This window comes from Lathyrus oleraceus, chromosome 4 (assembly GCF_024323335.1).
Source record: "Lathyrus oleraceus cultivar Zhongwan6 chromosome 4, CAAS_Psat_ZW6_1.0, whole genome shotgun sequence".
Classification (NCBI taxonomy): Eukaryota; Viridiplantae; Streptophyta; class Magnoliopsida; order Fabales; family Fabaceae; genus Lathyrus; species Lathyrus oleraceus.
Genome location: NC_066582.1, coordinates 190,297,032 through 190,310,167, shown reverse-complemented (window position 1 = coordinate 190,310,167; position 13,136 = coordinate 190,297,032). Strand labels below are relative to the sequence as shown.

Below are 13,136 nucleotides of genomic sequence, written 5' to 3'. Positions count from 1 at the left end.
ATCCATAACTCTATCATGTAAAATCCAAATGGTTTAAAATTTGTGACCAAATTGAATATAATTGAAAGAGATACAACTTTTAAGAAGGAACCAAAGTCATTTGAAGCTCATAGCAAAAATTATTCAAGGTGGAAAAAGGGGTCATTTGACTTTTAACTTAGAAAATATTCAACTATGTTTGATTCCTCTAACTTCCACACCAAAATTCATCATGATACAAACTCCAAATGGAAAACGTTTCAACATAAAAGTTGTTTCCGTTCATGCTAGCTTTCCAAAGAGTCCAAGATCATGGTATTTAGATTAAATTTGAGGGACTTGCAGATGGGTACATTGCATGGCCCTATTTGGAAACTTTGATACTCAATTTTCAACCAACTTTGCATGGCTTCATGAAGTGATTTCAGCATCAAATGTGCACGAATTTGGATCTTTTGCAATCATCATCTGGGCTTGAATGCATGCCCATGCACCCATGCATACAAGTTACAATTTTTGACAATTTTTTGAAATGGTGTGAATAACACTTTGCCATTCCTATATAATGAACTCATTGGCTTCAGAATGGAAGAGGACCCTTGCCCAAGCTTTGCCCATCAATCCCAAACCTCCATTGATAGAATACCTTGAAGGTTTCAATTGAAATCGAGTTTTAGTTCTCATTCTGTTTTGGAACTGAAACTCCAAGGATTCAAAGCCTTTTGTATCCAAATCATCTCCTGAAAGCAAGTAGAAGCAAGGCCAAGCGAATTGGAATTGAGATCGAGCTCCATCACTGAAAACAGAAGGTGAATTTTCTTAAACTTCAAGTTTTCGATTCTTCCTCAATTCTCCATAATTTCACTTAATATTTGGTTGGTTGAAGTCCTACCAATGTAGGCAACAAGATTGAGTTGCTTTGAGGTCAAATTGAAGCAACTCAGTTCATCCACCTCATTTTTCAATTCCACACATCTCTTTGTATAGTGAGAATTGGAAGAAATGGAGGCTAGATTTGTGCTCCCCTTGATTTTCTCTTTAAAACCATATGTGGATCTTTCATTTTGGTGAAGTTTTTAGTTGGACCAGTCCGGTGAAGGTCACCAGAGAAGATGACCGAAGCTATGGCTCGGGTGGTGCGCTGGAGTGATCCAGACCATCTGATCTGGTCCATAACTTCTAATCATGGCCCTTGGTTATGATTACCTCATTTGTAACGCATTGACTAATGACTACCATGGAGTGCACGTGCATGGTCGTTAGATCTGTCACCTCAATTAATGAGGAAGATCTAATGACCCTCATTTTTTTCTATATTCTTTTATTTTTTTTATTAATATTTTTTATAGCTCGGTATTGTTAAACTCATAATAATTTCAATTTTGATCCAAAAATATATGGGACTTTCAACAAAAACCTTTAAATAATTTCCTCTTCCATATTTTGAATTAAAATAATTTTTTGGATTAGATTTGATATTTTTTGTGAATTTAATAGTTTTTGACTTGTTTTTATTATTTTAAATACTTTTGACTTTCCAAAAATCCCCAATTTTTTTATCTAAGGTCATTTGACCTTGTTTGACCTAGGGCAAATCTCTTGGCCATTTATTTGGTGATTTGAGGGGATTTTGAGGTTTTTCCCATTTAAAAATGTATTTTTATTAATTTAAAAATTGTTTTTTATTGATTAATTGTTTAAAAATTATATTGAGCCATTTGGTTGACCTTGTGTTGTTTCATCTTCTATTTGGCCTTGATCATAATTGATTTGAACTTCCATTTAATCAATACTATTGGATTTAGGGGGTTGATGAAGTGTGAACTTCATCCTCAAAATGAATGGATAGTATTGATCAAATGAAATTCCTCCCTTGATCAATTTGGGATTTCATTTTCTATTTCACTTTATCTATTCATCTTCATCCCTTTTATTCCCCAATCCTTCATGGACCAATGACTTCTTAGATAATCAAAGGCTAGTTATCTCATCAATGACATTGTGTTAGACGAATCAACATGAGCTTGATTGAGATAGGTCCATCTCTTTTTTTATGTGTGTCGTATGTTTTAGGAGCTTGGTTCTATGTACCATGTCTCTAGCATGCAGTAACACCAATATTTTTATTCTCTGGCCTCAGATAGTTGTGACTTCTACATAAGTCCAATTGTGATTGCTTAACATAGAGCTAAATTCGTCCCAAAGGCATAACACTTTTGTAAGTGAGATTGTAAGTCTCCCATTCCTCATGGTATTGTGTGAAGACTTAACCTTTTTTCCATTTGTGGGAGCTAGTGGCATACTTATTGATTTATCCAAGTTGGAGCCCTTCTCATGGATGATATCTTGGTTTATGTCTTCATGCTTGTGAGTGGATGGTTGAGTGTTCTCCAAAGAATGACTTAAACCATGGTTTCCCTCACTAACATTTCTTTATTATTGCTTTATCTTTGATGTCATTTACTTAATGCAATTTAAAGTTTGGTAGATTTATCATTCATTGCCATTTATATTTCATGCAAGATGTTTATGTTTCAGTCATTTTTACTTTGCTCACTTGAGCCATATCTTTGTACTTGCATATATCGTGTGCTTGTGATTTTGTTCTGTTTGTGGTCTTAGGACCTTAAAATACCTAATAACAACAAAAACCCTAAAAAATATGTTGGTGGACTGTTGGACCTCTGCCCTTGACTTGATCTGAACTTTTGGACTTAGAGTAAACAACATCCCCATGCTTTAAAGGACTTGGCCAATGCCATTATTTGAGACTGAGTTATCTTGGCCAATACCATTCATCTAATACAAATCCTTGAGAACCTCATTGGTTTACCTGTTATTTTGTCTATGTGCTTAAGTTGTTATTTTGATCTTATTGTTCATATCTGATGATTGTTCCTATGAGTTTTCCACAAGAAATATTTCATCTGATATATTTTGAAGACACTGAAGACTTCTTTCTTTTGGAGTGCTTGCTTGGATGTTGGCCATCTTTATTTGATGCCTCTGATCTTCACATTGCTTGTTTGGATGTTGGCCATCTTTATTTGATCCCTCTGATCTTCATATTGATTGCTTATATGGTTATGCTTATTGCTTGCTTAAAAGTCCAAAGGAAATGAGTTTCTATCTGACATTTTTGTCTTGTGGATTGCATCCCATTGGTCTGGTATTTTCAACTCTAAACTTTTAATTTTTTTCTACGATAGTCCCTTCATCTCCTCCCATTTCTTTAATTTCAAAATCTCTCTCTCATTTCAAAACCTTCTTTCTTTGTGTTTTTAACTTACACTTATTTTAATGAGTAGAAACTTTGGCCTTATGCCATTGGTTTTCAAAATATTTTCTTAATCAAACTTGTAAATAAACTTAATCATATTGACTTTAATTTCAAAAGACAAAAAGAACTAATAACCTCGTCTAATCCTTTTGGCCATTTTTGTGCCTTTTGCTTTTAAACTTTTTAAAAGAGAGCATTTAAATTTGAGTTATCTTTGGTTGAAATATAATTCTCCCATTCCATGATATATTGATTATAAGTCTTTCCATTTGTTAGGGGGTTAGTGACATACTTACTGATTGAATCCAAGTTGGAGCCTTCCCTCTTAAATGTTGTAAAGCATTCATTATCGGTGGATGTTTAGTCGAGTATTCTCCGTTTGATAACAAAAGATCTTTAAGCTTTTGTTAAAAAGATCCACTAATCTTTGAAATTTTTACCACGAACTACGAGGTTTTGATCCCTCATTTTATGTTGGTACGTAGGCATAAGACCGAAGGTCTTGTCAAACACAAAAATAAATAATGAGTTCTTTTCTCATCCCCTCACTTTTTTTTCTTTAGCAAACATCTTTTTCAACTAAAGACACTTACGCACAAAAAATGGCTCCCTAGGAGTACTTAAGACACTTTGGGTGCTAATATATTCCATATGTGTAACCAACCCCCTTACCTGTAATCTCTGACATTTATTAATTTTGATTTGAAAACTTGTTATCTTTGAGTTTTATTCGTAATTTTCCCTTTTCCTTTGGAAACAATAAAAGTGCGGTGGAGACTCTGATTTTATTGACGTTGAGTTAACCAATAGCTCAATAGTCATGAATTTACCGCTACACGATTAAACTAGATTAATAATCTCTTATCAACATAGAAAATCATACGCCGCCCACCGTTTTTCCTCCCCCAAAACTTAAAGTATCTGATTCATGAAGTGACTAAAATGTTTGGTGGTGTGATGAGGTCTATCCTCCGACCCCACCATTTTACTCTTTGAGCTGTTCTTTTTTCTGCGTTTTTCGGCGATGGTTGGGTTGAGTTCACCGACGACGGGTCTCTAAACTTGCAGTTCGACACATCCTCTCCGGATTGCATCGACGGTCCTTAAAAACTTGCTTTATTCCAATGGATTGATCCCTCTATTTTCGACGATTTGGTTATGACAAACGTTCGTTGCAGGAAGAACGACTAGTGTCAGACTCAAAGTTGTGTAGATTTGTTAAGATCTATAGTTAGCAAAGCGTACGGGTTGAAGCTACCACAAGAACGATTTTGTTATGTTTCGTAAGCTTGTCGTCGTAGTGATGTATTTTATTGTAGTTTGTTGTGATATGAGTCTGCTTAGCTTGAAAGAGCTTTTATGTTTGCTTTAATTTATTACATGGAGTTGTTGGTACGTGAATTGGTTCGTGTTGGCGGTCGATTCATTCACCATTTCTTAAAGATTATGAAGACCTACACAACACCTTTTCTTTTGCCATTTCGTTTTGTTCTTGTACCCAAGTTCTCTAGGTAGTGTATGTGTTGTGTGTTTTTTTATTTCTTCTTTTGGACCATTGTTGTAATAGATGTATTCTATTTGAATTATTAACTACTTTTAATATGGTTTTACTAAATCAGGTTTTTGCCCCCTCGGTATTTTTGTACTCTTTTATTTTTATTTAATATATTAGTCATTTATAAATAATTCAAGAATAGTTGAAATGTACTCTTTTATCATTAGTCTAGTCGAATCGATTCATAAGAATCAATAAAAAATCTAAAATATAAATCTATAAAAACAATAAAATTCTAATCAACATAAATTTTAACTCCATAAAAAAATTTTAAACCCAAAAACAACTCCATAATAAAGTAAGCAAGGTATAAAATAGAACAAGATATAACAAACAAATCGAATAAGTATACATTGTTTCAAAACAGAAAGCAACAAAAGAAAAAAAATAACTAAAAAATGCCATTTTCGAAGAATGGAAATAAAAACGAAAGTAAAATTAATCACAAACCAACAATAATACACACCAGTACAAGTAACACATGCAAGGATTTGAATATCTCCAATTTTTTCTCTTATTCTCTCTCATGTGCAATTATATAGGTTAGATTAATTCAATAGTTAAAAGACAATAAATGGAAGTAAATGTTATTTAAATAAAAGAGAAAAAATGTATCAATTTTAATTTTCATTTATTTTTATTTATTAATCCAATATTTAAGATATAAAAATGATTATACATTAGAAAAATAGTTTTCTTTAATTTTTGTGGTATTGATTATACAACAATCAACTCACACTAGTTGGGGCTAAATGAAGAATGTTTTAAAATTATTTAAGAAGATCAAAATAATGATTTTCTTCCCCGTAAATAAAAATTAAAAATTTAATAAAAATTAAAATCTATCTTTAATATTATAAGAAAAACTATAGTATCTCATTTTTTTTATTGTGTGAGTTATATGTTTAAATGATTTCTTTAATAACTCATTTTTAAATAAAAGAGTATTAACAATTTAAAGTGTGAAAAAATAACTCATTTTTTCACTGTTGTAGTTGATATATTATAAATTTTTGTTTTATTTTTATGTTGATCAATATGAAATAAAGACAATAATTTTATTCTTTAACCATAAATATGTATTTTGTATATAATTTTTATAATATTATAATTGTTCTTATAGAAAAAGAGTTAAATTAACTGATTAAATTAATGAAAAATAGTTTTTCTATATATAAATTATAATCTTTACACATTTTCAGAAAAATAATGTTTCAGTAATAAAGTATGGTAAATTGTAATTGATTTATAATAATAATAATTTTTTAATTTGAAAATATTATAAAATATTAAATTTAATTTGACAATATGATTGTTAAAATAACTAATTATTATTCTGATTATTCTCATTTTTATTAAATATAAAAATTAATTTAATTAATTTATTAAAAATATATATACAAATATTTTAATTATTACCAAATAAAAATATTTATTTAATAAAAAATATTAAAATAAAGAAAAAAACAATATGTAACAACAAATCATATGAGTGTGGTTTTTTTATAGTACTTTATATTCTCTAAATGAATTGGAGAGAAAAAAATTAGAGGGATCCAATTCCCGTAGAATAATCACTTACAAGACATTTAGCACGCAACAAAGTAAAAGATAAAAGAAAAAAAAGATAGAGCAATAGATACATATAAAACTCGATGTCCTATGTGAGGGGACATTGAGTTTTTAGCAAATCCAAATCAAATGTATGGGTTTCTACAAGATTGTTTGTAAACTCTAGTTTAAATACAAAGAGGATATCACACATTTTCTAAAAACACAGTATAATAATTTCGTTGCCACAAATAATCTTGTATAGGTAAGGGTGGCATCAAATTTGTATAAAACTCAGTAGGACATTTTTATTTATTAGATATTATTTTTTATTAGTAAAATAAAGAGGACGTGACAATAATATCATCTCTAGGTTTTTTATTAGTGAAATAAAGAGGACGTGACAATAGTATCATCTCTAGGTTTAGTGATAGACCAGCCAGCTTTGCTGCAGGGTGATCGGTCAACAAAGCAAATGATTTTGGTAATGACCCTTTGCATACTATTGTAGGTAGGATATCCCATATTAATTGGTTCTCATAATATGAGGACAAAAGAGATCTTTGGATCACAGACTATCTGACGTAAATGACGTAAAGGAGGTAGAGGTGAATGCTATAGAGGGGATAATGACATGCATGTTGAGGTGTCTGATCTTGAATATGTTGATAGTGATAGGGAGACACATTTGAGGTGTTTGATCTTGTTCATTTTGAAAAAACATAAATTTTAGTGTATTATAAATTATATAAAATCGTCGGTACAATCTCAAGACTTTTTTCCCCACATGCCCCTTTCCTGAAATTAAATTTCCAATTTGCCTCCAATGGTTGGACGAGGGCCTGAAGACCCATTGCGTGCAGTATGGGCTCGGCCAATCAATGGCCGAGGGCATGAAGAAGCTGTTTTATTTTTTATTTTTTAATATTTTAAATATTTTATTAAATAGTAATAATAATTAATATAATTGATTTTTAATTATTAATTCTATATTTAATTAATATAATTGATTTTTATAAAAATAATAATAATTCTTTTATAAAAATATTTAAAATAAAATGTAAATAATAATAGTTTTTCATGATAATAAAAAAAAATTGATATTATTATTTTTAAAATATTAATAATAAAAATGATTAATTTTTAGAATACTAATAATAGAAATAATTTGTGTCTTATATATTAATAATAAAATTGATATGTTTCCCTCCAAAATTTCAATAATTTTTTGGGAATGATATCTTTCCCGCCAAAAAGTTTTAGTGTTTGTACTGTCTCGGGCAATGATTGGCCGAGTATTCAAGTATTAATTTTTCTATAAATAGCAGAACTTGTAGAAATGTAACTCAAATCACCAAATCCTTTCTTTAGGTCAGAATGTCTGTTTGTGGTCTTGTATTTTATGGACACGGTGAAAAAATGAGTGTTTGCCTCGATCCGCAATGGAATTTCAGAACACTGATTTCAGCCATCCACACTGGCTTCCGACAGTTGGGCAGGCGTCGTATGAAGGTGAGGAAAGTAGAGTATCGTTGTCAATACATAACGTTGACTGATGCAAGCCCCGATGGTACGTACATGTATTACCTGGATCGTATAGAAAATGATGAAGATGTCCAGTGTATGTTTTCGTCACATAGTGGTGAAGTTAATAGAGGAGTTGAAGGTCCACTTGTGTTGGTTGTTGTTGTTGATTAGTTTTTTAATTACCAGTTGTGTTGGTTGTTGTTGTTGTTTAGTTAATGTGGTCTTACTTTGTAACCATAACCCTTTGATTAACAAATGTATTTCATAATTGTTTGTTCCCAAAAGACATTAGAAATACACAATGGTTTATATATATTACATGCATAGTAGTTAATAAATAAATAAAAAAACATAATCATCTGAACGGATACTTAAAACAACAACATAATCATCTGGAAGGTCGTTGGGATGGTCCTGCAACATTAGGACATTTCATACGCATGTGTCCTATTTCACGGCAAATTCCACACCTTCTCTTTTCCTTCTCAACGTCGTCCATCTCGGTTCTAATCCTGGTGCTGTTTGGGCACCCTTTCTTCCTCCTTCTCATAGAGTTGTTGTGGCAAAGAGTAAATCCTTCATATTGTGACCAATTCTCCTCATGGGGAAGTCCTAAGAAACTCTCCTGATAGACCTTGAAGACATTAAGAATTTTGAAGACGTCTGGAATGTGAATGGAATAGTCCTGGCGTATGCTCGAACATGCTGTGATTACATGGGAGCAAGGTAAGTGAAATGCCTGAAATTTCCCACACTCACAATGTTGTTTCCTCAGATCAACACTGAACGTTCCGGTTGGTCGACCGTCGTTATGATTAATCTTCTCTTGGACCATGAAATAAAATCTCTCTCGATCGAACTGCAAGACGTTGTGCGTGTTAGCTTTGATGACTTTCTCAGCCATCCCCTTGTTGTAGTTATCAGTGAAAACCTTCCTAGAGGCTAACATTTTTGTCCATTGATGGCCTCTTCCACCAAATAGTGATCCTAAACGATAGTACATAGATTTGACCAATGCAGTGATTGGAAGGTTTCGGGTTTCTTTTAGCACCGAGTTCATTGCTTCTGCTAGGTTAGTTGTCATGTGACCCCAGCGTTGCCCTCCGTCAAATGCCATTACCCACTTCTCGCGAGGGATGTTGTCTATCCATGATAAAGCGTCGTTGTTTGTTCTTCGGATTTCCCCCCGATAGTAGTTAAACGTTGCCTCTGTTAACGCATAACCCATGTTAACAACTATTTTCCGCAGATCCTTGTCTTTAATCTCGCGCATGAAGTTTTGCGCGATATGTCTAATGTAATAGACGTGTGATGAAGGAGGAAACTGCCATCCATTTTCTGGGTTGTTGTATGCACTCTTTATCGATTCATGCCTGTTTGATATTAGGCATAGATTTGCTTGGGGGGTAACATGCATTCTCAAATTCTTAAGAAAGAAACTATAGGCTTCCTTTGTCTCACTTTTAACCAATGCGAACGCTATCGGAAATATGTTCCCGTTCCCATCCTGTGCCACAGCCATCAACAGGGTCCCTCTGTACTTGCCATACAACCAAGTTCCATCAACCTGCACAATTGGTTTACAATACACGAAACCACGTATACATGGTCTAAACGCCCAAAACAGACGATGAAATATCCTTTGGTCACCCAAGTATGAACCATCATTTGAAATCACAGGTAAGGATTGTAATTCTATAATGGTACCTGGTAGATATGTTTTCATTACCAGTATCCACTGCGGAAGATCGTTGTAAGATGTCTCCCAATTTCCATACATCGACTCAATTGCCTTACACTTTGCAATCCATGCCTTTTTGTATGATATGATATACCTGTATTTCTCAACAACATGAGCGATGATAACCTTCACCTTAAGAGAAGCGTCCCGATTTACAAGCTCCATTATGCTCTTGCTAATCATTTCTGAACTGAGGTTTGTATGGTCTTGTAACATGGAAGTGGTTGTGCACGTATGAGGCCCACTAGACTTAGCAACTCTCCACCTTGAGTTGCCCTTGTGCAAAGATACCCTGCATTTGAAATTGCATGTTGAATTTTTACATTTGATGACAAAACGTACACTGTCAGATTTAACCACAGAAAAATCTAGATTACATTTTATATGCCATTGTTGCAACGCCAGAACACACTCTTCCTTATCTTCATACTCGATGCCCTCCTCTATTTCGTCAGAATTGTGAGTTGGTATGAAACTTCCGAAAACGGAGATTGGTTCAGCATCATCCAAACTTATGTTTTGCTTGTGCGCAGGTGGGTTGTACAAACTAATTGGTTGCGCTCTTAGTGCAACGGTCGGTGTGTCGAATATGTCCTCATTGCCATCGTTATCACTAACACCAAATAGATCTTCAAATCGAACCTCCTCAAGATCATCCTCACTATTCTCGCCTACCTCTTCATTTGGTAGGAAAGGTTCATTATTTTGAGTCGGCTCTTCGTCAATGGCTTGACTCATCCCATAGTCGTGTGACTGTACAAATTGCGTTGGATAACCGTGATTTTCGTTGTGAGTCGGTTGTTCTTCAACAACTTCATTGTGACTCGGTTGTTCTTCAAGATTATCGACTAGACGAACATATATCTCAATTCTTGGTAATTGAGATAATGTTACATGACATTGAAACATCGACCTAACATCTTCGTCGGTCTCAATCAGTGTCATTATGTAAAAGACGGTATTATCATCTCCATTAAATAATGGTTGACGATAAATGATGTCTTCAACATAACGTTGCAACTTTTTTTCAATACGGTCTTTTAAATGATGAAAGTCGGAGTTGATGTGGATTTTGAACTTAGTTAAATTCGTATTGCAAAATGAGAATCCCTCACTTGGATCTGTGAAAAGTGACCCTTCGGAATGGATAGAAAAAATTAAATTTCTTTGAGCCATGGATGTATATTTGATTTAGTTTAGGAGATATGGATGTGTATATTTGGTTTGGTGAGAATAAATGAGGATGTTAGTGGTATTTATAGGAGATATGAATGTGTATTTGGTTTGGTGTGAATATATTAATGTATGCAAATCACATGCTGATTTTCATTTAATAGGAAGAGAGAGAAGAAGGGAAACGCGTGAGGGATTGGCCTGTACAAGCTCGTCCATTGATTAGACGAGGCAAAACCCTAAAAGAGTGAACTCGTCACTCCATTGGACGAGCCAATACGGCAGACGCAGCACCTCGCCATTCCATTGGACGAGCCCACAAAGACCTAGGCGTAGCTCGTCCATCAAAGTGACGAGCCATAGTGCAGGCTTTTGCGCAGTGAATTTTCCCTTCAGCGTGGGAATCTTAATTTACAGGATTCCTTACACATTTTTTTTGCATGCATGACATGCAATGCAATGTCAAATCCCCAATTCAAATTTTTACCAATTTATTTATTATATTTTACCACTATAAATAATCCATACCTCTACACTTCCTTCTCATCATCTACCTACAATTTCTATTTCACACATTCTTACTCTCTTCAAATATTTACTCTCTTCAATTTCTACACTTCCTTCCAAGATGTCTTTCTTATGGATGGGCGAATCACACCGTGGGACGGCGACAAACATTGTCGAATACGTAAGTCTCTTTCAAATTTACCGTTTTTTATTACCGTTTTTTATTTCCGTTCTTTATCAGATCAAATATTCATTACCGTTTTTTATTTTAATTTCAGCAAGATGGTAGGTTTCGGTCCATTCGCATACATATATCCAACCAAGTGCGGTTATAATACCGTATTTGGAGCTAGCAGGTTTTGCGAATGTGGCCAAGATTGCAAGTCTAAAAGTAGACTCTAAACTCATTATGGCATTGTTAGAGAGATGGAGACCGGAGACACATACATTTCATTTACCAACAGGTGAATGTACCATCACACTAGAGGATGTGAGTATGTTATTCGGTCTCCGAATCCATGGTAAAGCTGTTAATGGCCCAACAAACGTAACCAATGACGTTTACATGGAAAATTTGGGCATTGAACCAACAACCTCAGATAAAAATGGGGCTTCTGTCAAAATTCTTTGGTTAGAAGCAGTATTAACGCAACTCAAAAATAACCCTAACCCGTCCGAGGCAGAAAATATTTTACATGCAAAAATTTATATTTTACTTTTAATTGCTACTTTTTTAATGCCAGATAAGAGTCACAATTTGTTGCATTCTTCTTGGTTACCTTTAGTAGGAGACCTTGAAAAATGTAATACATATAGTTGGGGTTCTGCTTGTTTGGCGACACTATATAGACATATTTGCAAGGCGGCCCATAAAGGAGTAAAGAGCATAGGAGGATGTGTTGTATTACTAACTGTATGGGCATTCACACGCATACCCTTGTTAGCCCCGGTTAGTAACGAGGTTCCGTCACATCCTTATGCATTAAGGTAACGATTTTCATTTAAATGCAATTTATATTTTTCAAAATTATTTATACGTCACTTTAACGTATTTTTTTTTAATATGCAAGATGGTGCAAACGAGGTATGAATTATGGAAATAATCCTCATCATCATCTACGAGGGTACCGTGTTGCAATAGAACACATGGAAGAAAACGATGTAAGAATGATTAATTATAATATTAAACTTATTTAAATTTATTTTATACATTCTAATATTATTTATAATATTAAACTTATTTAAATGTATTTTATACATTCTAATATTAATTATAATATTAAACTTATTTAAATTTATTTTATACATTCTAATAGTTATATTTCTTTTAACAGTTTATTTGGAGGCCGTACATACAATATCCAGTGCCTGATTATAATGACAGTCGAGTTTGGAGTGCAACACCATATATCATGTGTTTCTATACCGTTGAGATGCATCAGACGGATCGAGTCAAACTCCAATTTGGATTTGAACAACAAATACCGCCTCCGCCAAGATGTCTAAGTGAACATCATAACATGACTATGGTCCAAGCTTGGGACACGCATTGGCAAGATTTAAATAAAGAAGAGCTGAAAGAATGGAAAAGAAGAAGGCATTTGGTGTTACAAGGAAACTCGGTAATTGGTGAGTCTAAGCCGGGTAGAGAATACATGAATTGGTTTTTATCAATTCCTTTTATGCACGTTGCTCCGACACAATTTTTGAATGATCCCCGTCAACGTGTAGCTTCTTCAACCCAACACACAACATCACCCCCACAACAACATAACCAACCATCATCCTCAGCTCAACAAACATACCAACACATCCAGACCACC

The 13,136-nt window shown here is 33.7% G+C and overlaps 1 protein-coding gene across 1 annotated transcript; it reads right to left on the bottom strand.

Moving 5' to 3' along the window:
• Window positions 1-8,280: 8,280 nt before the first annotated feature.
• LOC127136629 (uncharacterized) lies at window positions 8,281-10,578 on the bottom strand. Its single transcript, XM_051063166.1, has one exon. It carries the CDS (start codon window positions 10,576-10,578, stop codon window positions 8,281-8,283), a length of 2,298 nt encoding a protein of 765 aa, XP_050919123.1.
• Window positions 10,579-13,136: the final 2,558 nt, after the last annotated feature.